This window comes from Mesoplodon bidens, assembly GCF_964165515.1.
Source record: "Mesoplodon bidens genome assembly, chromosome: 4".
In the NCBI taxonomy this organism is placed as follows: Eukaryota; Metazoa; Chordata; class Mammalia; order Artiodactyla; family Ziphiidae; genus Mesoplodon; species Mesoplodon bidens.
The window spans coordinates 172,528,236-172,550,103 of record NC_138160.1 but is presented as its reverse complement, the minus strand read 5'-3'; the positions used below and the strand labels follow the sequence as shown (position 1 = coordinate 172,550,103).

Genomic DNA, 21,868 nt, shown 5'->3' with positions numbered 1-21,868 from the left:
AGCCCAGAGCCCACCTGGTGGCAGGTTAGGTCAGGAACAAAGGTGCCAGGAATGTAGCAGCCCACAGGTGCCCTAGCCACCACCCCCAAAAGCAACAGAATGAGGCCCCTGTCAGGGAGGATGAGGCAAGGAGCCTGCTGGATCTCTCATTGCTTGGCCTACAGACCACAACAAGTTGGTGCTCTCTGGGCCCAACTAAGTCTAAACACACAGGATATTTTGGCTGGATCCCATTCTCTCTTTTCCAGTAGACTCGCCTCTCTCTAGGAGGCAGCTTGCACAAGCACATACAGGCACACACGCGTGTGCATGCAGACACACACATTAGCATGGACACACATATGCACACACACAAACACGCACAGTAAATGTGGCTCCCGAGTGCCATACAGACACAGCTATAGTACATTTGATTCACGTTCATCTAACTGGAGGCAAGGTTAAAATACTCACAGTCATCTAAGGGAAGTTCTTTTTCTATGTGGCACTGCAACAGAGCAGAAAATCCCATTGACCAGGGACTAGGAGGCTGTGTGCCCTAGGCCATGCCACTCGACTTTTCTGAGCCTCCCCCTCAATTTTCCCCACAGGATGGCGAGAGGGACTGTGGAGATGTATGGGTGCTGGTAGCTGGTCGGCTGCCTGCTATCCAGCTGGGCAAGGCTGGGAGAGGCATCTCTGTGCCAAGCCTCACCCTGTCCAAAAGCTACAGAGGAAGAGGCTTCGAGATGGTGGGGAGTAGTTGCTGCCAGGTCCCCAGTGGGTCCCCCCTGTCCCTGGGACGTGGGTCCCCTATCAGCAAAATGGGAACCACAGGCCGTATCCTGCTGGCTCCAGCGAGGAGGAAAGCTAGGAAAGTCAAGAGACAATTGAATTTGTGGGGTGCTCCTATGGGAAGACCTAGGTTTCCCTGCTCACTCAGAGCTCAGGACCCTGCTCAGGCAGCCTCAGGTCACTCCCAGAGGGACTTCTGTGGTCTCATGCCACAGAACTCATGTGCTACCTCTAGGACTCCAGAGTCATTCTGCCCTGGAGAGACGCCCTTTGGTCTTTAGATTTTTTTTGTGAAATAGGCACCAGCCATCCCAGTCCCAGTTTGGCTATCAGCCACAGGCCATTCCTTTTCCCACTCTAGGCCTCGGTGTCTATGAAAAGTGGAACTTTAGGCCTGACAAATTCACAGGGCTCCCTGGGCACACGGGCTGAAGGAAAAGCTTGGATTTCTGTGTGGGCAGCCTAGACAGAGCCCTTACTCTCCTTGAAGCTCCTGCAAGAACCCCTCAAGAGGGATTCTTCCCTCACGTGGGACACACTTGTCACAGCTCCTCATTCCCTAGCCACTCAAGGCAGGCATTGTCACCTCCATTTCAAAGATGAGGGACCTGGAACTCTAAGCTGAGACATTCCTACCAGGGGCACACAGTCAGGCAGGGTTTGGATCCAGTGCCCTAAGCTGAGCAGGTTACTACACTGCCATGCCACTCAGATAGCTCAGCCCCCAAACACCGGCTGATCTGTAACCCTCGTTATTCCGACTGTTTTCTTTGTAGTCACTGAGCAGGAGACTAAAGTCCCCAAGAAAACCGTCATCATGTAAGTGCAGGCGTGTTCCTAACCTTCCTTCTGACTGCAGTGCTCCCTGCATGCCCACTAACCTCCCTGGACCTTGCCTGTGTAGCTTGGCCCCTTGTCTGACTGCTTGCCCACATGGCCTTTGTTCACCACGCAGACTGCCAGCACCTTGCAGATACTCCTAGGGCATTCACCTCCCCCGGGCCCTTGGCTACCTTCACACTTTAAAGTTGTGTCTTCCAGGGTCTAAGTACCCTTTTCATGGCCCAGTTGCCTCAGCAGGGTAGACTTACTCTGTGTACGTCAGAGTGGCTCACCCAGGGCTTGGACCCAGAATCATGCCAGTTAGCGGGGAGCAGGGACTGAAAGCTGCTTCCCCCAGTGTACTAGATGCAGAATGCTACCCTAGGATACCCTAGGGCATTGTCCAATGGAACTTTCTGTGATGATGGAAATAATCTATATTTACACAGCCCACTACAGCAGCTACTAGCCGCATGTGGCTATTTGTCTAGTGTGACTGAAGAACTAGATTTTTAAATTTATTCGATTTTCAACAATTTGAATTTAATTAAAATAGCATAACCATAGTGAACAGCACAGCTCTAGGGCCCTTAGAGGTCTCCAAACTCAGCCCTCACACTAGGAAGATGGGGACACTGAGGCTCAGGGAAGAGAGGAGGCTTGCTGAGGGTGGCTCACAACTGGAAGCCAGCCGAGAACTTACTTCCCCAGTGCCACACCCACTGTCCCGTTCTCCATCCTTCAGTGCCTTCAAGGCTGAGGAAAAGCCACGCATGTTGTTGATAATTAAATAATACAAGAGGTCCAGAGCTAGGTGAACCCACAGAAGGCAGGATTGCTTTTGACCTGGATAATCTGAAAGGACTTCCAGTAGGAGATGTGTGAAGTAGATGGGTGGAAGAGCTTGTAAAATCCAGGAGGAAGAAAGACTGTGACTTCCTAAAGCCAGGGCACTGGGAGGCTCCAGGATGGGGAACCTCTTAATTCCCCATCGGCATAAGACCTCCTATAGGTGCCTGCAGGTGGTGATACTGCTGGAGAATCCCATCTTGATAAGCTCCTGGGTTAACCCTTCCGTGACTTTCTCCCTTCTCCCCCAAAGCAGATTGTCACCTCACAGTAGATGGGTCTGCCTGGAGCAGAAGTAAGTCCCATCCCTGGAGGCATGCAACCATGCCAGAGCTTTACACAGGTCACCTCTCCATTTCATCTATGAGGGGAGCATTGTTATTTACATTTTACGGAAGACAAAATGAAGGAGCAGAGATGGGGCCAGGCAGCCCCACTGAGGAGGCATTAGGGTGTCCTCGTGCTTATGGGAGGCTGGACTAGGTAACTCCCAAGGCATCCTGAAGTCCAGTCTATTCCAGTCTTAGGGAGGTAGCAACCCTCACCCTGCAAGGAAGAGGGTACCCCTTCGTCTTGAGGAATGGAGAGGGGCAACTGTCTGGCGCAGCATCCCAGCAAGGGCACTCCACACAATGCGCCTGCGGCCCAATGAGGGGCTCTAGGGAGCCAAGGGGCACCAGAAGGAAACGGGAGAGAGACCCCTGCCACCTGGCAGCCTCAGGTGCTGTGCCAGTAGCGTCAGAGCAGGGTGCCTACGTGCCCTCGTGGGGGCAGCAGTGAGCCGAGCATGGGGGTGCATTTAGGGGGAGTGATCCAGCTGTCCAGTTCCACTGGACTCACTGTCTTGGCTCACAAATCAGGCAGTGTGAGGCCAGCAGATGGGGCCTTGCCCAGGTCTGGGCAGTCTCTGACCCAGGGACAAGCCTAGTGCCACTGAGCCTTGCGTGAAGCAGGAAGGCAAGCCTGTGGCCCTGAGTAGGCCACGTCTCCACGCCTCAGCTTCCCCATCAGTTAAGGGGGCATGGCATTTCCCCTTTACCAGGTGAGGGCCGGAGGAGGCAGGATCTGTACTTGCTATGTACCCCAAGGTGTGGCCACACATCTCTGGGCCCATGCCTGGGAGTAACTGCTCCTGTCTGGAGCTGTGAGTTAGACAAAAGCAAAGCTGAACAAGAGACAAAGTCCTAGTCATTGCAGGCAGCTGGTGACAGCACTGAGTTGTCACCATAAGCATGCCGGGTCCCTCTGCCTGAGCCCGAGAGGAAATGCAGGTCCTGGGGCCCAGGAGAGCTGTGTGTTACTAAATGTGTTCCTGCTCCCTGCCTATTACTCCTTGCACCCTCAGCACCTGGCAAGGCCAGGCGTACTGGTTGGCATAGGAAGGCCTGGGCTGACTGGTGGGCTTCTGACGCTTGGCTCTGGGCAAGTTTCGAGCCCTTTTCAGCCTTGTCTGCACCTGTAAAAGGAGGTCAGACCCATCCCCCAGAATTGCTGCAAGGTCCCTGGCCGGCGCCCCATGCACACTCACATGCAAATGGACTTGAGTTCTACCTCCTCTTCCCCTCCCATCCCCCTCCTGTTTTGGGAAATGGAGCCCAGGAGGGAGGCAGACTTGTCTGAGGTCACACAGCCCATGACTGGCCAAGCCATGCCTAGAGCCAGGTGTCCTTGCCGGGCCTCACATCCCCAGACCTGGAGGCCATGAGCACAGGCCACAGGTCAAGACTCTGACATTCCTCCTGCGCCCGCAGCATCAGCTGCCCAGCCTGTCCCTAACTGAGGATCACTGAGGCACCTGCCGTCTGAGAGCCCCTCTAACCCCCACCACCCTCCTGCCATGATACAAAGCACAAAGCACTGATGCGATCAACAAGGAGGGCTGTGTGGCTTGCACCCCTTCGTTAGCTCTGTAAGGAGGGCTGGTGTCTCCAAAGTGAGACAGCCATAAACAAGGAGGGGAGATTGACACATGTCGTTACAAACCAGTCCGGGTTTTGGAGGTACCTGCGTGATATAGCATGGGCCTCCCCCGATGCCTCCACCCTCATTTTGAGATCCGTACACTAGAGCCTGAGGTTGGCCAGATGAGACTCTGTGCTTTGTTTCTTTGGTTCTCTGGATGGGGATCTGGAGATCGGGCTCAAGCCCATGTGTAGGAGTTAGTCTATGCAATTTCACCACTTGCTTGCTTGTACATTAACCTGATCTCTCTCGCTGGCCCCCGAATGTGCTGATGGCAAGGGCGCTGGGTGAGGCTGTGGGTCTCTGTGCCTATCTCCTCTCGGCCCTCTCCCCACAGAGAGGAGACGATTACCACTGTGGTGAAGAGCCCCCGTGGCCGACGCCAGTCCCCCGGCAAGTCTCCCTCCCGCTCCTATCACCCTGCCAGCCTGCCCAAGCCAGGCCTGTTGGCCCCGGAGCCGCTGCACTCGCCAGGAGCCAGCCAGTCCTGCAGGCCCAAGGCAGAGCCAGGCTGGAGGCCCACTGTGCCCACTCTGTACGTGACGGAGCCCGAGGCCCACATGTCAGCCCTGCCTGGGGACACTGGGCCCCAGCCCAAATGGGTGGAGGTCGAGGAGACCATTGAAGTTCGGGTGAAGAAGACTGGCTCGACGGGCGCGTCTCTGGCCAGAGAGATGCCTGGCAGCTCGGAGGGGTTTCTCTCCACACTGCCTGGCAAGATGCCTGGAGGAGACCCCAATACAAACAACTCCAACAACAAGCTCTTGACCCAGGAGCCCCCAGCCATGGTCAGTGCTGGCGAGCCCCTAGTCTTCCATGTGGAAACGGGGCCAGAGACCCCTGAGCTTTCCCCTCCCTGGGCTGCTGAAGAGGAGGCCCCCCTGGAGGAGACGGAGGAAGGAGGTACCTACCAGATAGAAGAGCCCCTGAGTGCCGATGGCCTTCAGGGCCGGGACCCCAAGATCCTCACACACAACGGCCGTGCACTCACACTGGCTGACCTGGAGGATTATGTGCCCCAGGAAGGGGAGACCTTTGGCTGCAGCGGCCCCATGCCCGGTGCTTCTGATGACCCGCCCTGTGAAATCTCAGTGCTTCAGAGAGAGATCAGCGAGCCCACCGTGGGGCAGCCCGTCCTGCTCAATGTGGGGCTCCCGCCAGGTTCCCGAACCTCCCCTGGCTTCTTCACACGCATGCCCAGCTCCCGGGAGGCGTTTCCGTCAGGGCCGCAGGACCTTGGCCCCAGGGGCATCTCCTTCTGCTTCCAGGAGGCCCGGGCTGGAGGCACCATGTCCCGGAAGCCGTCCTTCTGCACTCAGGTTCAGCACTCTGTGGACAGTGGCCAGAGCAGCTTCAAAACGGAGGTTTCCACCCAGACGGTCAGCTTTGGGACAGTGGGGGAGACTGTCACCCTGCACATTTGCCCGGATGGGGACGTGGACCCTAGCCCCTCCCAGGGCTGAGGCCAGGACCATCAGGAGCTGGGTGGCTAGGATTGAGAAGAGAGACTCCTGGGGCTGGGACACCCCTGACTAAGCTGCCACGGTTGCACGGGGCAGCAGAAAGAGGCAAGTGGCTTTGGGGCCTAGGACCCTGCCTGGCACCAGCATCAACTCACCTCACAGCTGCCCTGGGTTTTCAACTCAGGAGAGAGTCCCAGAGCTGGCACCCCTCGGACACGTGTGCTCTGACCCTGCCCTGGCTCTCCGACAACTCAGGACACCTCCCTCCCCTTCCTCCCTGGGTGCTTCCTACCTCACAGGACTTGGTCTTCAGCTGAGGACATTGCACACATCTGTGATCTCAGAGTATACCGAAGGTGCCCTGAGAGCACTGGCCGGAGTGATTCGCAGACTGCAGCTCTGGGTTCGGGGGCTCCAGACACAGGGAAGGCACTTGGGCATCTTTCCTGCTCCGTTCGTGAGGCAGTGGCTGCCACATGGGCCCTGTCTGCCCCAGCTTAGGCCCCTGTCCCAGTGGCCAGGCCTGGCACGGCCCTGCCTCTCACCCAGGCTGGGGGTTCCAGCCTCCCTCTCGATAGGGGGCTTCCCCCAAGCCACATCTTACCCGTGAACGTTTTTTCTTGGCCTCCAGGAGGCCTGTGTGGGGCCCAGCTCTACAGACCCTCCTAGGCCTTTTCTACAGGGTGGACCAGGGTCTCTGTGTGGGAAGCAGCCCCCGTCAGTCGACCCTGATGATGCTAATAAACTGGTTCCTTACACTGTCTTTGCTCTGCTGTTTTTTGCGTATCCACCTGGTGACTCCGATGACTCGGGGGGCAGGGGCCCTCCTGGCCTGGCCCTGGAGACCAACCAGTGGACAGCCCAGGCCCTTTGCATTGACAGCCCTGGGTGGACACTCAGCATCGACCTGTGGGTCCTGACTAGTCCTGGGGATCCTGGGTGGAGACGCAATAGTTCACCTGTCCAGCTTGCTCACTTGTGGGCTAAGGGGCTGGTGACAGGTGCACACAGTGTGGCTGGGGCAGCGCATAGTGGTTGTCCCTGCCGGGGGCCTCCTGTGCAGCTGGGTCCTTTGTCAGGACAGACATGGGGGTGTGATGTGTCAGGGGTCCTGATGACCTCCTTGGAGTGGGGAAGGACACGATGGTTGCCCCAACGCAATAGAGGGCAAACAGATGGCAGCCTGCCCAGTTGCCTCTTCAGCCTGGTGGGCCCTAGGATACAGAATATCAACAGGAGGGAGGCTCTGGGGCAGTGGAGAGCTCCATAAAGGGGGACCTTCTAGAAATGGAGTGGTGGGCGTCTCTGAATGGCCACACAGGGGCTGGCAGCCAGGTGGAGGAGGGAGCTGCACTGAAGGCTGAGGGCAGGAAGCCAAGACACAGGAGGGTCTGAAGGTTTCCCGGGGCAGGGACCAGGTGAGAGTGTAATGGTCTGGGTCAGGCCAGGCTGCAGGTGGAAGGGAGAAAGCTGCTGGGTGGAGGACAGGGGCTGCCCTGGGAGGGCAGGAATGAAGCCTACCCTCTGAGGAGTTCATGGCTCCTAATTTGGCATCTGGCTGTCCCTAGCTTCCCTAGACTGTGGGGCCGGGTCCACTTGAGCCTGGGTGACCCAGTACCCTAGGATCCAGAGTGGGCTACAGAGTAAGGCCAGCCCCAGGATGAAGGGATGAGACTAGCTGAGACTGAGGGGCCGCCCAGAGTGACGGGTGGGAGTCCAGGCCCAGCTGCCCCTATAGGAACTGACATTCTGGTGAGGGCCTGTGTGTAACACCCTGCGGGTGGACCAGTCCTGAGCTTGCCGCCTGGAGTGTCATCTCCCCTGGCACAGTCTCTGGATCCCTTCTTCTCTCAGGGGCCTCCACCTTCGGCCCTTCCTGCACCCAATGTGTGGCTGGAGCAGGAAGGTGGGAGGGTGGCCTGGGGTGGGCTCATCTGGGCAGTATCCCACTCCCCGGGCTCAGGCCAACCCTTACTCCTCTGCGTGGACTTGCCTTTCCTACAGATGCTGCCATCCCACCCCCAGGTGCCCTGGGGCAAGTGGACGGGGAGAGCACATCCATCCAGAGGACACTGATGTGCCCTGAGGCTCCGGGACCCACCACAGGGGAGCATACCAGCCCCGGCCCCACACCTGGGGGGCCACCTGAACTCCAGGAGGCCGGCCAGAATCCTCCAGGAGTGGAGGCTGGGGATGCATCCGGTGAGGCCTGGCAGCAGGCTGAAGGCAAAGTACCACCTGCTTCCAGGACCGCCCCCCCCACCCCTAACCCCCCCTCCGTTCTGACACCAACCTTGGTTAATTGGGGCGCCCAACCCATGGGGGTGAAGTAGCAGAGCCTGGGGAACCCCAACATTCTGATGGCTCCACACGCTGGGGACCCTGGACAAGGCCCACCCCTCACTCAGCCTGTGAAACTAGAGGGGTGGATGGGTTCTGGGAGGTCCTTCCCACCCTGAGCATGTCTGTCCCAGGAGCCAGAGGCCTCCTGTGGTCAGCCCTCAGGGGACTGCTTGGGTACCCTGTGCTCCTGGGAAGGTGAGGAGGAAGGGGGGGGACAGAGAGTGAGAGGAGGAGGAGGGGAGAGATTAGGGGAGGAGGGAGAGAAGGGGAGGGGGGAGAGGAGGGGGAGGGGAGGGGGAGGAGAAGGAGAGAGACCAGGAGGAGGAGGGGAATAGGAAGGAACAGTAAGTGAGCAGTGCCCCAGGCAGACCAGACCCCTGGGAATGTGCTATGGGGCCCCTCCCCCCAGCCCAGGGGGCTGAAGTGCACTTGCATGGCTGGAGCTCTAGGTCTGCGGTCACGGACCCTGTGCTCTTGGAGCCCCTGCTCTGGCTGTCCTCCCCTCCTCTGGGCCCTGGAGGTCGATGCAGAGGCAAGTCATGAGGGGTTGTCTCCCGCCCCATCCCAGGCTCCGTCTCACTGGGCCCCTTGCCTCCCACCAGGCGAGCCCCGGAAGGTGCCGCAACCTCTCTCCCACGAGGGCCTGGAGCAGAACTCTCGGGCACACGCTGAGGTCCAGGAACGCGTGGTGCCCATCCGGTAACTTCCCCAGCTGGCTGGGGGATGAGGGGACATCCTGGGGGCAGGGTCGGGCCCAGGGACAGGAGAGGAAGGGGTGGAATCACAGCACCCCTGCACTCTCCATACCAGCCCCACCCTAAGCCCGAGGGTGGGGCAGGGAGGAGAGGACACCCCTGGAGCAAGGGGAGTTGGGGGAGCTCCCTTCTCACCCAGGGCTGGGGCCCCTGTCTGTACATCCCCTCCCAAAGAGTCTGCTGCAGCCCCCATCTTATCTCGAAGCTCCACCTCCCATACCCCAAAAGTGGAAGGGTGGCGCAGACAGCTAACTCCACTCCATGGCCCCAGGATGGAGGGCGCTGCCTGCCCCAGGGCAGGTGCAACAGAGCTCTGGGACATCCACAGCCACGTGTTCACAGAGACCCAGCACAGGACATACGTGTACCAGGCCAGCGACACGTATGCCACAAGTAGGTGGGGGCCCGGCAGTTTACACGTGTACCCGCCATGCCCTGGGCAAGGGGGGACATGTGCATGGAGGGGCCTGCAAAGCCACCTGGCATGTCCCAGCCTTACTGTGGCCGGGGACCCTGCTGCCCCTCTCCCTGTGTCCCCTCAGAAGGCATCACTGGGAGGGGAGATGCAGGCAGCAGTGACCTTTTCCCCACTCAGAGTTAGCATATTCTGTGCGGCCTGCCCTCAGAGAGCCGAGGCTGAAGCAGGAGAGACAGGGGTTAGACTGAAGGAAGCACTTCCGGACCATCAGGGGCCTGGGGGGAGTCAGTGTGGGGTCACCTTCGCTTGGGAGGCAGGTGGGGTCTTTCACCCTGGGGTATATCTCGGGGCCTCTCTGCCCACCTAGGGTACCAGGACACACCTGGGGTTACTGCCAGCCCACCTGGGTCTGGGTCTCTGTGAATGTAGGCTGGGGATCAAAGATTTCAACACAGGACAGGCTGTGGTGGGACAGCGCCAGGCTCCTTCCCAACGGCTCCCTCCCCTACCCGCAGGGCCCCCATCCATGCAGGTCACCATTGAGGATGTGCAGGCCCAGAGGGGCGGCGTGACGCAATTCCAGGCTGTCATTGAGGGCAACCCGCAGCCCACGGTGACCTGGTATAAGGTAGGGACAGGCCAGGGTTGGGGGCCTGCCTGCGGGAGGGGGAGTGTGTGAAACCCCACTGGACTGGACACAGCACTCACTGAAGGTCATGCTGGGCCGTGGTGCTGGGGTCACCCATGGTGGGCTGATGGGCTCTCTGCCCTCCTGTGTCTCCAGGACGGTGTCCAGCTGGTGGATGGCCCCCGGCTCAGCCAGCAGCAGGAAGGGACCACATACTCCCTGGTACTAAGGGATGTGGCCCAGCATGACGCTGGTGTCTACACATGCCTGGCTCACAACGCTGGTGGCCAGGTGCTATGCAAGGCAGAGCTGCTGGTCCATGGGGGTGAGTGGGGGACCCCTTCCCAGGCCTGTCTTGGCTCCATGCAGGCGTGTGGGGCTGTGGGTATGGGGGTCCTGTGAGCTCCCACAGGCTCGGGCACTATAAAGTTGGGGGACAGAGAGACAGGGTGGTCATCTTTGCTCACACCTACAGCTTCCCCCTCCCTGGCTACAGGAGACAGTGAGCAAAGCTCTAGGAGGAAACTGCATTCCTTCTACGAGGTCAAGGAGGAAATTGGAAGGTATTGCCCGCCCCCCATCCCAGCCCCAGGAGCCTCACCTGCTGGACCCCCATCCCCTCAGACCCTCATCCTCAGTCTCCTGGAGTTCCTACCCCAGAGCTTCCATCCAGGAGCTCCCAGCCCTCCCCTCCCCTGCACCCCTACAATCCCCACTTCAGCACTAGCAGAAGCCCACCCTGCCCCCCAGAACCCCACCTCCACCGAGTACCTGCCTCCTCCAGCCCTCACCTTCTGGAGCCCCTGCCTCCTGCGAACCCTACCTCTTTCCGGAGCCCCCGCCCGCAGAGTACCTGCTGCCCCACACCTGCCGGGAATTCCGCCCCCTCCAGTACCCTCTCCCCCAGCCCCTGCTCTCCTGGAGCCTCCCTTCTCGGGAGCTTTGCCCCCTTCCAAACCCCGTCCCCCAGGACCCCCACCCCCAACGCGCTGTCCCCTCCTCCCAGGGGTGTGTTCGGCTTCGTGAAGAGAGTGCAGCACAAGGGCAACCAGATGTCCTGCGCCGCCAAGTTCGTTCCCCTGCGGAGCAGAACACGTTTCCAGGCTTATCGGGAGCGGGACATCCTGGCAGGGCTGAGCCACCCGCTGCTCACTGCACTGCTGGACCAGTTTGAGACCCGGAAGACCCTGATCCTCATCCTGGAGCTGTATCCTGTCTCACCCCAAGGGTGCAAGGTGGTGGGAGGAGGGGGATGTGCCCCAGACACACAGGGGTCCGGAGGGCTGCGTGGGGCCTGTGGTTTTGGTGATCCCAGCCCTGCCTGCCTCATGGGGGCAGCCGGTAACGCTGGCGTTTCGATGCTTTGTGACCAACCCCCTCCCCGCCCCCGAACACTGCATAGATCTCATAGCTCCCAGGCCTCTGGGCCAGGAATTTGGGCAGGGCTGCGTCCAGAAGGTCCAAGGCGTGCCCCTGTGGGCTCCTCCCACTGTCCCCGCTGCGTTTCCAGCAGGAAGTTCAGACTTCTTACCTGGCTTCTGCGGGCCCCAAGCGCTGACGCTGCTTCGGATGCCTACCCGTGCTCCAAGGAGGGGCACACGCCCTACCGGATCCATCTGCCACGCGTGGCCCAGCTGAGGGTCTCCGAATGTCGTGTGTGCTCACCACACCCCCAGCTCCCCAGTCAGCGTCCCCTGCGGGGGGAGGGGGGGACACGTGGGCTCTGTGCACAGGGGAGAGGATACCTCCACTCCCACTCTGCTGCTGCCCACTGGCCTCAGCCCCTCTACTTGGGGCATCGTGTCCCTCCCATCCTCCTCAACTGCAAGCACCAGCCTCCCTAGCATAGCTCCCCCCCTGCCCCGAGATAAGACTCTCCCCAGGTGGTGTGAGGCTATGAGGGTTCCAGACCCTAGAGCTTTCCTTGACAGAGTCCCAGGTGCTCGTCGGAGGAACTGCTGGACCGCCTGTTCAAGAAGAGTGTGGTGACAGAGGCCGAGGTGACTGTGCTGCCTGGGCTGCCCACCCAGCTTCAGGGCAGCCTGCATGCCTGGCCAGGCCTCCTGCTTCCCCTGCCCAGACCACCTGTCCCTCAGACTAGCCCCAGCATAGTACTCCCCACCTCAGAGACCTTCTAGGGTATGTCAGGGCCTCACAGGGTGTTGCAGCTCCTGTCGGGCTTTCAGAGCCCTCCCGTGCCCTGGGCTCGCTTCGTCCCCACCCCAGACTGCACTGAACTAGTTGGCCAGGCCTCGCCTGCTCTCCCAGTCGCCTCTTGCTTTGCACAGGCTGCTCCACACACCCAAACCTGCCCCGCCTTGGGGCTCAGAAGAATCCCCCAGCTACAGGGGTCCGTGAGGCTTTGCATGTAACCTGCCCTGCGGGACCACCGTCCCAGGCTCAGGTCTGGAGGGAATTGGAGGCAATGTAGGTGGGAGCAGGCAGGGAGGTAAGCAGAAGGGGTTCTCGAGGCTGGCTGTCTCACCTGAGCACCAGCCTTTGCTGCAGGTCAAGGTCTACATCCAGCAGCTGGTGGAGGGGCTGCACTACCTGCACGGCCAAGGGATCCTCCACCTGGACATAAAGGTATGCGGCTCCCTGGTGCCCCCAGAGCCCAGTGAGGGGCAGGTGGGAACCTGGAGCCTATAGGCTGAGAGGGTGCAGGCCCAACACATCCAAATTCCCTGTCAGGATTTCCTCACCTCTGGGGACAGGGAGCTCCCTACATTATGACGGCCCCTTCAGGTGGGGTGCAGGTCTGATGGAACAGAAGCTGTCCCCAAATGGCACTGAAACCTGTCCCCGAGGCTGCCCACTACCCCATGCTGGCCTCACCATCAAAAACCCTTGAGTGTCCTCCCCAGGCCCGGCAGCCCTGGGAGTCACTTCCTTAGGGTACGGCCTCACCCACTCCCGACTCTGTCTGACAGCCCCCCAACATCCTGATGGTGCATCCTGCTCGGGAAGACATTAAAATCTGCGATTTTGGCTTTGCCCAAAAAATCACCCCAGCAGAGCCACAGTACAGCAAGTACGGCTCCCCTGAGTTTGTGGCCCCTGAGATCATCGAGCAGACCCCTGTGAGCGAGGCCTCCGACATCTGGTGAGTGGGGGGCACCCGCTCTCTGCCGCCCCCTCCTCCTCCTCGCCAGGCCATGTCTGGGGTGACTCACGGCGGTGGTTTTTTTTCCTGCAGGGCCATGGGTGTCGTCTCCTACCTCAGGTGAGAGGACCCCTGCTCCTGTCAGCTGTCTCCTCCAAAGCCGGCCCAGACCCCTCCTCAGCAGGCTCACGGGAAGCTGTTGAACTGCTGGTTGCTCCTCAGATCAGAGACCCGAGACCTAAGGGGCAACTATCTTGGGAACATGCAGTCAGCCAACTCCGATAAGGGGTTTCTGCCAAGTGCTTTTCACACACACCCTGTCACAGAGGAGCTCTGCTGGGTCACGGGGCAGGGCACTGAGCTGTTTCCCTAAAGGGTATAGGTAATTTGTCCAGAGCCCCCTTATAACAGTTATTGCTGCCCTGAGGACGCTGGTGGTGTAGACTGAGCCTGGATTTCCTCTACAGGTGGAGCCCTGATCCCTCCACCCCCGGCTAAGGCCAGGTGCCCCCTCCAGACTGACCCTTGATCTCTGCCCCAGGCTGAGCCTGGATCCCTACCCCAGACCAAGCCTGGATTCTCACCCCAGCCTGGGACCAGATACCCACTCCAGGCTGAGCCTGGATCCCAGCTCCAAGCTGAGCCTGGGTCTCTGGGCAAATCTGAGACATATGCTGGGATTCTCAGGGCTGGATGACAGTGGTGTTAAGAGGCATCTCCAGTCAGGGCTGGGAGCCCCCAGCCGCCACCATCCCCGTGAGACCCAGCACTCCCTGTCCCGGCAACCTGCCTCCCTTGGACCCAGAAATTCAGGTCACACCTGAAGGCTAGTCATGTCTCTGCTTTCAGCCTGACCTGCTCATCCCCATTTGCTGGTGAGAGTGACCGAGCAACCCTTCTGAATGTCCTGGAAGGGCGGGTGTCCTGGAGTAGCCCCATGGCCACCCACCTCAGTGAGGAGGCCCAGGACTTTATCAAGGCTGCTCTGCAGAAGGCTGTGGAGTGAGTACATGCGCCCTTCCCTCTGCCTGAGGGCCTCACGCTTGCCCCAGGGACCACTTGGACTGATCCCGGCCTTCCTCTCCCCACAGGGCCCGGCCCAGTGCCACCAAGTGCCTTGCCCACCCTTGGTTCCTGGTGAGTAGGCTGAACGCGGGCTGGCCTGGCTCACGGGGAGGGAAACTGAGGCCAAGAGGAATGGGGGCCTGCCTGGGCCACAGGGTGCACCAGGGTCTCCCCGCAACGTGCCTCTCTCGCCTGGGCTCCCCCAGAAGTCTGTGCCTGCGGAGGAGGCCCACTTCATCAACACCAAGCAGCTGAAGTTCCTCCTGGCCCGCAGCCGCTGGCAGGTGAGCTGTGCTGCCCTGTGGAGGGGGTGAGGGGGTGGGGCGCGGAGGGAGTGGGAGGCCAGAGAGGGGGATGAGGCCCAGAGGGCTGGCTGGGTGTGTGTGCCGCTTCTGGGCCTGGGAGAGCAGGGAAGTGGGGCTGGGCATCCTTCATTTCAGGTCTTTGCTACCTGAGACACCGGGGTGAGGTGGGGCACCATGCAACATCCCTGCCAAGACGGGGACACACTGGCAGAGCCCTGGGCCCGCGTCTTTTAATGCCCACCATTTCCTGAGCACCCATCTGGGCCCACCGAGTGCTGGGAAGGCAGTGGGCAGCCAGCTGACGACCCCCTGTCCTCCAAAACCCCAGCGCTCCCTGATGAGCTACAAGTCCATCCTGGTGATGCGTTCCATCCCGGAGCTGCTCCAGGGCCCGCCCAACAGCCCATCCCTCGGGGTGGCCCGGCACCTGCGTGGTGATGCCAGTGCCTCCTCCAGCAGCTCTTCCTCCTCCGACAGCGAGCTGGCACCGTTCGCCCGGGCTAAGTCGCTGCCCCCCTCCCCGGTGACCCACTCCCCGCTGCTGCACCCCCGGGGCTTCCTGCGGCCTTCTGCCAGCCTGCCTGAGGAGGCCGAGGCCTGCCCACCCGCCGCAGCCTCGCCTCTGCCTGCATCGCCCCAGGGTGCACAGCCACCAGCTGCCCTGGGCTGTGTGCCCCGGCAGAGTGTCATCCGAAGCCTGTTCTACCAGCAGGTGGGCGAGGGCCCAGAGCTAGGGGGCCTGTCCGCAGGCAGCAGACGGCACCCCGCCCGGCGGCGGCACCTTCTCAAGGGTGGCTACTTCTCGGGCATCCTGCCCGGCCTTCGAGAGCCACTGTTGGAGCACCGTGCGCTGGAGGAGGAGGCTGCCAGGGAGGAGCAGGCCACCCTGATGGCCGAAGCACCCTCCTTTGAGACCGCCCTGCGGATGCCCAGTGCAAGCACCCAGGAGGCCTCTGGCTTCAGCCGCTCCCTGGACCTTGACTGGCTGAACACAGCCAGCCCCTCTGCCAAGGCCTGCAGCAAGGGGCAGCGTTCCGCTCTGGGCCCCTCGAGCCTTCAGGGGGCCCACGGAGAGAGCATGCCTGGAGGAGATGCACGTGCCAGGGAGAAGGAGCATCCAGAGGGGCCCCTGCAGGGGCTGAGACTACCTCCGTCCACCGGTGGTGGTGCGTGCTCCGCTCAGCAAGAGGGATCATTCCAGAACAGCTGTGGGGGGCAGGCTGCCCCTGCCTTTCAACCCCAGAGGAGTCCTGCCCCCCAGGACTGCGGCACCCCTGCTGCTTTGGCACCACAACCTCCTGGCTCCTTCCCTCCAGGGCACTGCACAGAGCCGCTCTTGACATCCCCGAGCCCTTTCTTCTCACGAAAGCCACAGGCCTCCCTCTCCCCAGCCCAAGCAAGCCCCCAGTCAGACTCTCAGAGAGGACCGAAGGACACCCCTCTTGCCGGGAGGCCTGATCCACCCAAACCCCCAGAGCCAGCCTCCCATATAGGCATGGAGCCCGGCCCCCCCCTGGACACTGAAGGCCTGTCCCAGTCTTCGCCCAGCCCACAGCGGCCTCAGGAGCTGGCGACCACACGGAAGTTCTCTCTGGGAGGCCATGGGGGCTACGCGGGGGTGGTGGGCTACGGCACCTTTGCCTTTGGTGGGGATGCCGGTGGCATGCTGGGTCAGGGGCCCCTGTGGGCCAGAATGTCCTGGGCCGCCTCTCAGTCCTCGGAAGAGGAGGAGGAGGCAGGGGCCGAGAGCCCACCACCCCAGGCCAGCACAGTGCCTCTACCTGAGGGTGGCAGGGCCCTCCCAAGGGCCTCCCAGGAGGTGAGCTCACGGGAAGACTTAAGTGGGGGCTCTCAGGTGTCGCTCGTACAGATCCGGGACCTGTCCAGGGACCTGGAAGCGGCTGACACTATGTCTCTGGACATCTCGGAAGTGGATCCTGCCTACCTCAATTTGTCTGACCTGTACGACATCAAATACCTCCCATTTGAGTTCATGATCTTCAAGAAGGTCCCCAAGCCTGTGGAGCCAGAGCTGCCACCCTCCCCTGAGTCTGAGGCTGGGGAGGAGCTGGCTGAGCTCCCAGAGGCCACATGGCCCTGGCCGGGCATTCCGGGCCCGCCAGCAAGCCTGGAGATCACAGAGGAGCCAGAGGACACGGAGGCCCTGCTCGGGAAGGCTGCTGATGGCAGGAAGCGCAAGTTTTCACCCCCTTCCAGCAGTCTCTTCCACTTCCCCGGGAGGCAATCACTGCTGGAGGAGCCCACAGAGCTGGGGCTACGCCAGAGAGTGAGGGCCTCGGTGGCCCACATCTCCCGCCTCCTGAGGGGCAGCCCTGAAGGTTACTACCCCCACCCTGCCCCAGGACTGGGCACATCCATGTTCCCCACTCTGCACCTTGGGGCTCCTTGTCCAAAAGGACAGCTCAGGAGCTCACCTGAGTGACGCAGGAAGCCCTCCATCTTATGCTCCCCTCCCCTGTCCCGGTGCTGCCCACACCTCCCGGGACACAGTGGCTTGTTTTCAAGGTCACCTTTGCAGCTTCCCTCCCCATGTGCATGTGAGGCCCAGTTGTAATTCAACTGCAGTTACACCCCTGCGGAAGTAGGAACCAGACCAGCCCTCCCTGACCCCTGACCTCTGGGCCCTCCCTGACCCCAGAGCCCTCAGCCACGCCTCCCCAGGCCCCTGTGGCCCCTTGAGCTGCTGCCCTTACTTGCCCGTGGTGGCCCTGCCTAGGATGGGCTGATGCTGATGGGGTAGGGAAGGTGGTGCCCTCGGCATCAGATGTAGCTCCTTTTCAATAAGACTCCCTGGGATCTGGGCTTTTCTGCCACATGGGAATCCCACAGTTGGCCACAAGGGTCCCCAGAGCCTTCCTCCCATGCTCCCAGAGGAGCCAGGCCCCTAACGTGTGACCTCTCATGGCCACTTCCTTACTGCAGGTCTGGAGAAGGGGGGCCCCCCCAGGAAGAAGGCAGGCCTAGCTTCCTTCCGCCTATCAGGCCTGAAGAGCAGGGACCGAGGTGGGTACACTGCCCAGGGGCTGGGCCCCCACTGCAGCCCAAGGGACCTTACTGTGGGGAAAGGGAACCCTGCCAAGACAGTGCAGGGCGGGGGAAAGCTCACACCCATGGGGGCTTGAGTACACAGGGGGACTCTGGCGCCCCAGCAGTCACGGCCCTGCAGTCCTGGAAGCCTTCCTGGAGTAGGCGCTGGTGTTGGAGATGAGCCGGTTGGGGGTGGGGCTCATCTGTATCCCCACGGCGGGGTCCAGGCCTTCCTCTCAGGCTTAGGGTCACCTCTGAAAGCTCACCTCACCTCCCTTCCCCAGCACCATCGTTCCTAAGGGAGCTCTCGGATGAGATGGTGGTCCTGGGCCAATCTGTGACTCTGGCCTGCCAGGTGTCCGCCCAGCCAGTTGCACAGGCCACCTGGAGTAAAGGTAAAGAGCTCTCCTGAGGCTGAGGGGCAGGGAGGCAGGGGGGTGCTCCTTTAGGGCATTACTCTCATTGTACAGAGGGAAACTGAGGCTCAGAGAGGGTGTGGGCCCTGGGTGTGACCAGGAGGCAGGGTGCCTGTTGGAAGCTTCTCTCGAGGTCCACTCTATCCTGCTGCAGATGGGGCTCTTCTTGAGAGCAGCAGCCGCCTCCTCATCTCCTCCACGCTCAAGAACTTCCAGCTTCTGACCATCCTGGTGGTGACTGCCGAGGACCTGGGCGTGTACACGTGCAGTGTGCGCAATGCGCTGGGGACGGCGGCCACCACAGCCATTCTCCGGAAGGCAGGTACGTAGGCCGAGCAGGGCCCAAGGAATGTGATGCTCACCACCCAGGCATCCACCTCCTGGCACTACCAGGACCTGGAGAGGTCACAGAAGGCAGTAGCCGGCTCGGCAGACCGGGACTCCCGGGAGGGGACGCAGGAGGCAGGGTGACACAGCTGGCCAGGCCCTCTCCCTGACACCTCTTTGGGTTTGCATTTCCCACGGTACCTCCCTCCCTGTCTCTCCAGCAAATGCAGGAAGAGGCGGCTTCCCATTTTGTATCTCTATTATGGTCAAACCATGCTCTCAAAACAGAGCGCTGGGGTGTGTTTCTGGGGGAGCCAAGACAGGCTGCAGGCCTAGCTCTCAGACCTCTGACCTGGTCCCCAGAGGGGGCAAACCCCCACATGCCCTGCACCACAGCCCAGCAAAGTAGAGGCCCCTCTGACTAGAGGCTGGGATTGGTGGTGGGCTGTGAGCAAGGGCCATTCCATGGGGCTCCTGGGCGGGCACCTGTGGGAGGGGAGCCTGGCGGGGTTGGGTAGGGCAGACACCTCCTGAGGCCCCTCGGAGGAGAGGCGCTGAGCCCCTCCTACTACTCAGCACTGGAAGGGACCTCTGAATGAACTGGGCCAAGTGAGGGTGGGCTCAGGGGCCTGGCAGCAGGGTGCAGGCGGATGACGCAGGGCTGGCTGGGGCTCAGAGCTTCCTTAGCGAGCCCCTGGGAGCCCGCCTCAGATTGCTGTCTGTGGGCCCTGCAGAGCGCCCCTCTTCCTCCCCACGCCCGGACATCGGGGAGGTGTATGCGGATGGGGTGCTGCTGGTCTGGAAGCCTGTGGAGTCATATGGCCCTGTGACCTATATCGTGCAGTGCAGCTTGGAAGGTATGGGGCCACTCCTGAATCCTCACGTCCTGGGGGGCCCCAGGGTCGCTGTGGGGGGACTGTGGGGAAGCGCCTGGCTGCTCGGCGCCCCTGGGTGGCCTGCGCGGGCCTCTCCACCCTGACGTGGAGTGGGAAGGCCTTCGGGCTGCCTCTCACCCGCTCCCGTGTGGCCCAGGCGGCAGCTGGAGCACACTGGCCTCGGACATCTTCGACTGCTGCTACCGCACCGGCAAGCTTTCTCGGGGCGGGATGTACGCCTTCCGGACGGCCTGTGTCAGCAAGGCGGGCATGGGCCCCTACAGCAGCCCCTCGGAGCAGGTCCTCCTGGGAGGGCCCAGCCACCTGGGTGAGCCACTCTGCAGGGCTCTACGGAATGCACCCTGCCACTTCAGTGAGTCACACGCTCACTGGGGATGGTTGGTTCTGCCTGCTAGGCCCCCCACCCACAGATGGCCTGAGGAATGAGAGGTCAGAGTGCTTGGGGGTTCAAAGAGGGCCCCCCTGTCAGGTTGCCTTGGAAGGGGTGATGGGAGAAAAGGCTGGGGGAGATGGGGCTGCAGGGGTGCCCTCCGCCAGTAATCGGCTTCCCCCTCCCACAGCCTCTGAAGAGGAGAGCGGTGCCTCAGGGCCAGCCCAGCCGCTCCCCAGCGTGCAGACCTTCGCCTTCCAGACACAGATCCAAAGGTGCGGGCCCTCCGGGGAGGGCGCGTGGCAGCGTCATGGCCCCACTAGCTCTTCATGCTCCCACCCCAGCCCCATCCTCTCTCCCCTCTGATCACTTCCACCTACATTTGCCTCAGCGCATCTGCCACCCCCTCCTGGACCTCCCCCCTGGGCTTGCTTCTCTGAGATTGGGGTCCGGCCTGGGCCACCGGGCGGGCTGGCTCCTCACCAGCCTGGCCCGTGCTTCCTCCCTAGGGGCCGCTTCAGCGTGGTGCGGCAGTGCCGGGAGAAGGCCAGTGGACGTGTGCTGGCTGCCAAGATCGTGCCCTGCCACCCTGAGGGCAGGACTGCCGTGCTGCGGGAATACGAGACCCTCAAGGGCTTGCGCCACCCCCACCTGGCACAGCTGCAGGCTGCCTACCTCAGCCCCCGACACCTGGTCCTCATCTTGGAGCTGTGCTCTGGGCCTGAGCTGCTCCCTTGTCTGGCCCAGAGGTGAGAGGGCGGGGCCTGGCCTGGATTCAGGGCTCAGGACCTGGCCGCCAGCACTGTGGTCCACCTCCGGCCCACCTCCTGGCCCCGCCTGCACCGGCCAGCCAACCAGGGTGGCTCAGCAGAGCTGGGCCTTCCTTCCTAAGCCCAGCAGGGAAGTCTGGTGCTTCCCTGTGGCCCCTCGGCTGTGGACAAAGCCTGGGTGCCCCTCCCACAGGCCCCCTAACTGGCTCTCTGCCCCCAGGTCCTCCTACTCGGAATCAGAGGTGAAGGATTATCTGTGGCAGATGCTAAGTGCTGCCCAGTACCTGCACGCCCAGGGTATCCTGCATCTAGACCTCAGGTCCGAGAACATGATTGTCACGGAGTACAACCTGCTCAAGGTCATCGACTTTGGAAACGCCCAGAGCTCCGCCCAGGAGAGGGTCCTGCCCTCGGAGAGGTTCAAGGACTACATGGAGACCATGGGTGCGCAGGGTGCAGACACCAAGCCTGATCTGGGGGAGGGGTGTGCCAGGAGCAAGCCCTTCCCCCAGCCCTGTCTCCCTGCCTGCTCCGCTGCAAACACCCAGCCCCTCACCTGTGACCCCCACCCATGCCGTCCCCAGCTCCGGAGCTCCTAGAGGGCCAGGGTGCCCTCGCGCAGACCGACATCTGGGCCATAGGTGTCACGGCCTTCATTATGTAAGTCTCCACGTGCCCTGTGGACTGGGAGGGCTGGCTGGAAGGGCAGGCCTGGGGTACACTGAGGGTGACCCCAGGTCCCTGTGACTCCCATCCATTGAGGGTGACCTCAGTCACTTGACCCCCACCCACTCAGGTTGAGCGCTGAGTACCCGGTGAGCAGCGAGGGAATGCGAGACCTGCAGAAAGGCCTGCGCAAGGGTCTCATCCAGCTGAGCCGCTGCTACGCGGGGCTGTCCGGGGGCGCTGTGGCCTTCCTCCGAAGCACGCTGTGCGCGCACCCCTGGTAGGCACCCCCACCTACCCTGCCTGGCCCATCCCCCTATGACCTGCCCTGCCCGTCGTGGGCGGGAGCACAGCTAACACCACCCTCCCACGCGCTCCAGGGGCCGCCCATGCGCGTCCAGCTGCCTGCAGTGCCCATGGCTGACCGAGGAGGGCCCCGCCAGCTCCCAGCCTGCGGCCGTGACCTTCCCCACCGCAAGTCTGCGCGCCTTCGTGAAAGAGCGCGAGAAGAGGCGGGCGCTGCTGTACAAAAAACACAACCTGGCCCAGGTGCGCTGAACGCCTGACCCTGCGGGACCGCACCTCTCAGTCTTTCAGGACTCCCTTCATATGCATACACACATCAATAAAAAGCAGAACTGGATGAGGCGCTCTCTGTTTCATTATTTTGTTTGGGGGAGGGGATGAGGGCCCTGCCACCTTCCTGGTGTTTGGGGGAGGGTCCCGGCTGTGTGCCCGCAAAGACTTCATTAGCACTAGAGCCCTCTGAACCAGTTCAGTGTGGAGGCAGCTCCATACTCTTGCGGGTGTGTGCGTTTCTACTAACCGTGTCAGTGCTGCATCAGACATGGACACAAGCCCAGGTAGTTTGCCGGGAAAATCTGATTG

The 21,868-nt window shown here is 61.6% G+C and overlaps 2 protein-coding genes across 2 annotated transcripts in view; both read left to right on the top strand.

Annotated features, from left to right (window-relative positions):
- OBSCN (obscurin, cytoskeletal calmodulin and titin-interacting RhoGEF) overlaps positions 1 to 6,144 on the top strand; it is a 154,880-nt gene extending 148,736 nt beyond the window's left edge. The window contains 2 exon segments of the mRNA XM_081234056.1: positions 1,551 to 1,593; positions 4,745 to 6,144. Coding sequence (XP_081090182.1) covers positions 1,551 to 1,593; positions 4,745 to 5,870 — 1,169 coding nt within the window. The 3' untranslated portion in view covers positions 5,871 to 6,144.
- Positions 6,145 to 7,538: 1,394 nt separating this feature from the next.
- On the top strand, positions 7,539 to 21,579 carry LOC308616448 (obscurin-like; the record flags this gene model as incomplete). Its single annotated transcript, XM_081232684.1, has 28 exons — positions 7,539 to 7,622; positions 7,725 to 7,776; positions 7,875 to 8,072; positions 8,816 to 8,912; positions 9,240 to 9,361; positions 9,902 to 10,014; positions 10,171 to 10,339; positions 10,511 to 10,577; positions 11,021 to 11,221; positions 11,954 to 12,014; positions 12,523 to 12,600; positions 12,945 to 13,117; positions 13,211 to 13,237; positions 13,967 to 14,119; positions 14,209 to 14,254; positions 14,389 to 14,466; positions 14,816 to 16,826; positions 17,431 to 17,511; positions 17,820 to 17,930; positions 18,106 to 18,273; positions 19,013 to 19,135; positions 19,311 to 19,481; positions 19,735 to 19,819; positions 20,054 to 20,293; positions 20,535 to 20,758; positions 20,899 to 20,974; positions 21,111 to 21,260; positions 21,361 to 21,579. The coding sequence occupies 28 exons, from the start codon at positions 7,539 to 7,541 to the stop codon at positions 21,536 to 21,538; spliced, it is 5,337 nt and encodes a 1,778-aa protein (XP_081088810.1). The 3' UTR covers positions 21,539 to 21,579.
- Positions 21,580 to 21,868: the final 289 nt, after the last annotated feature.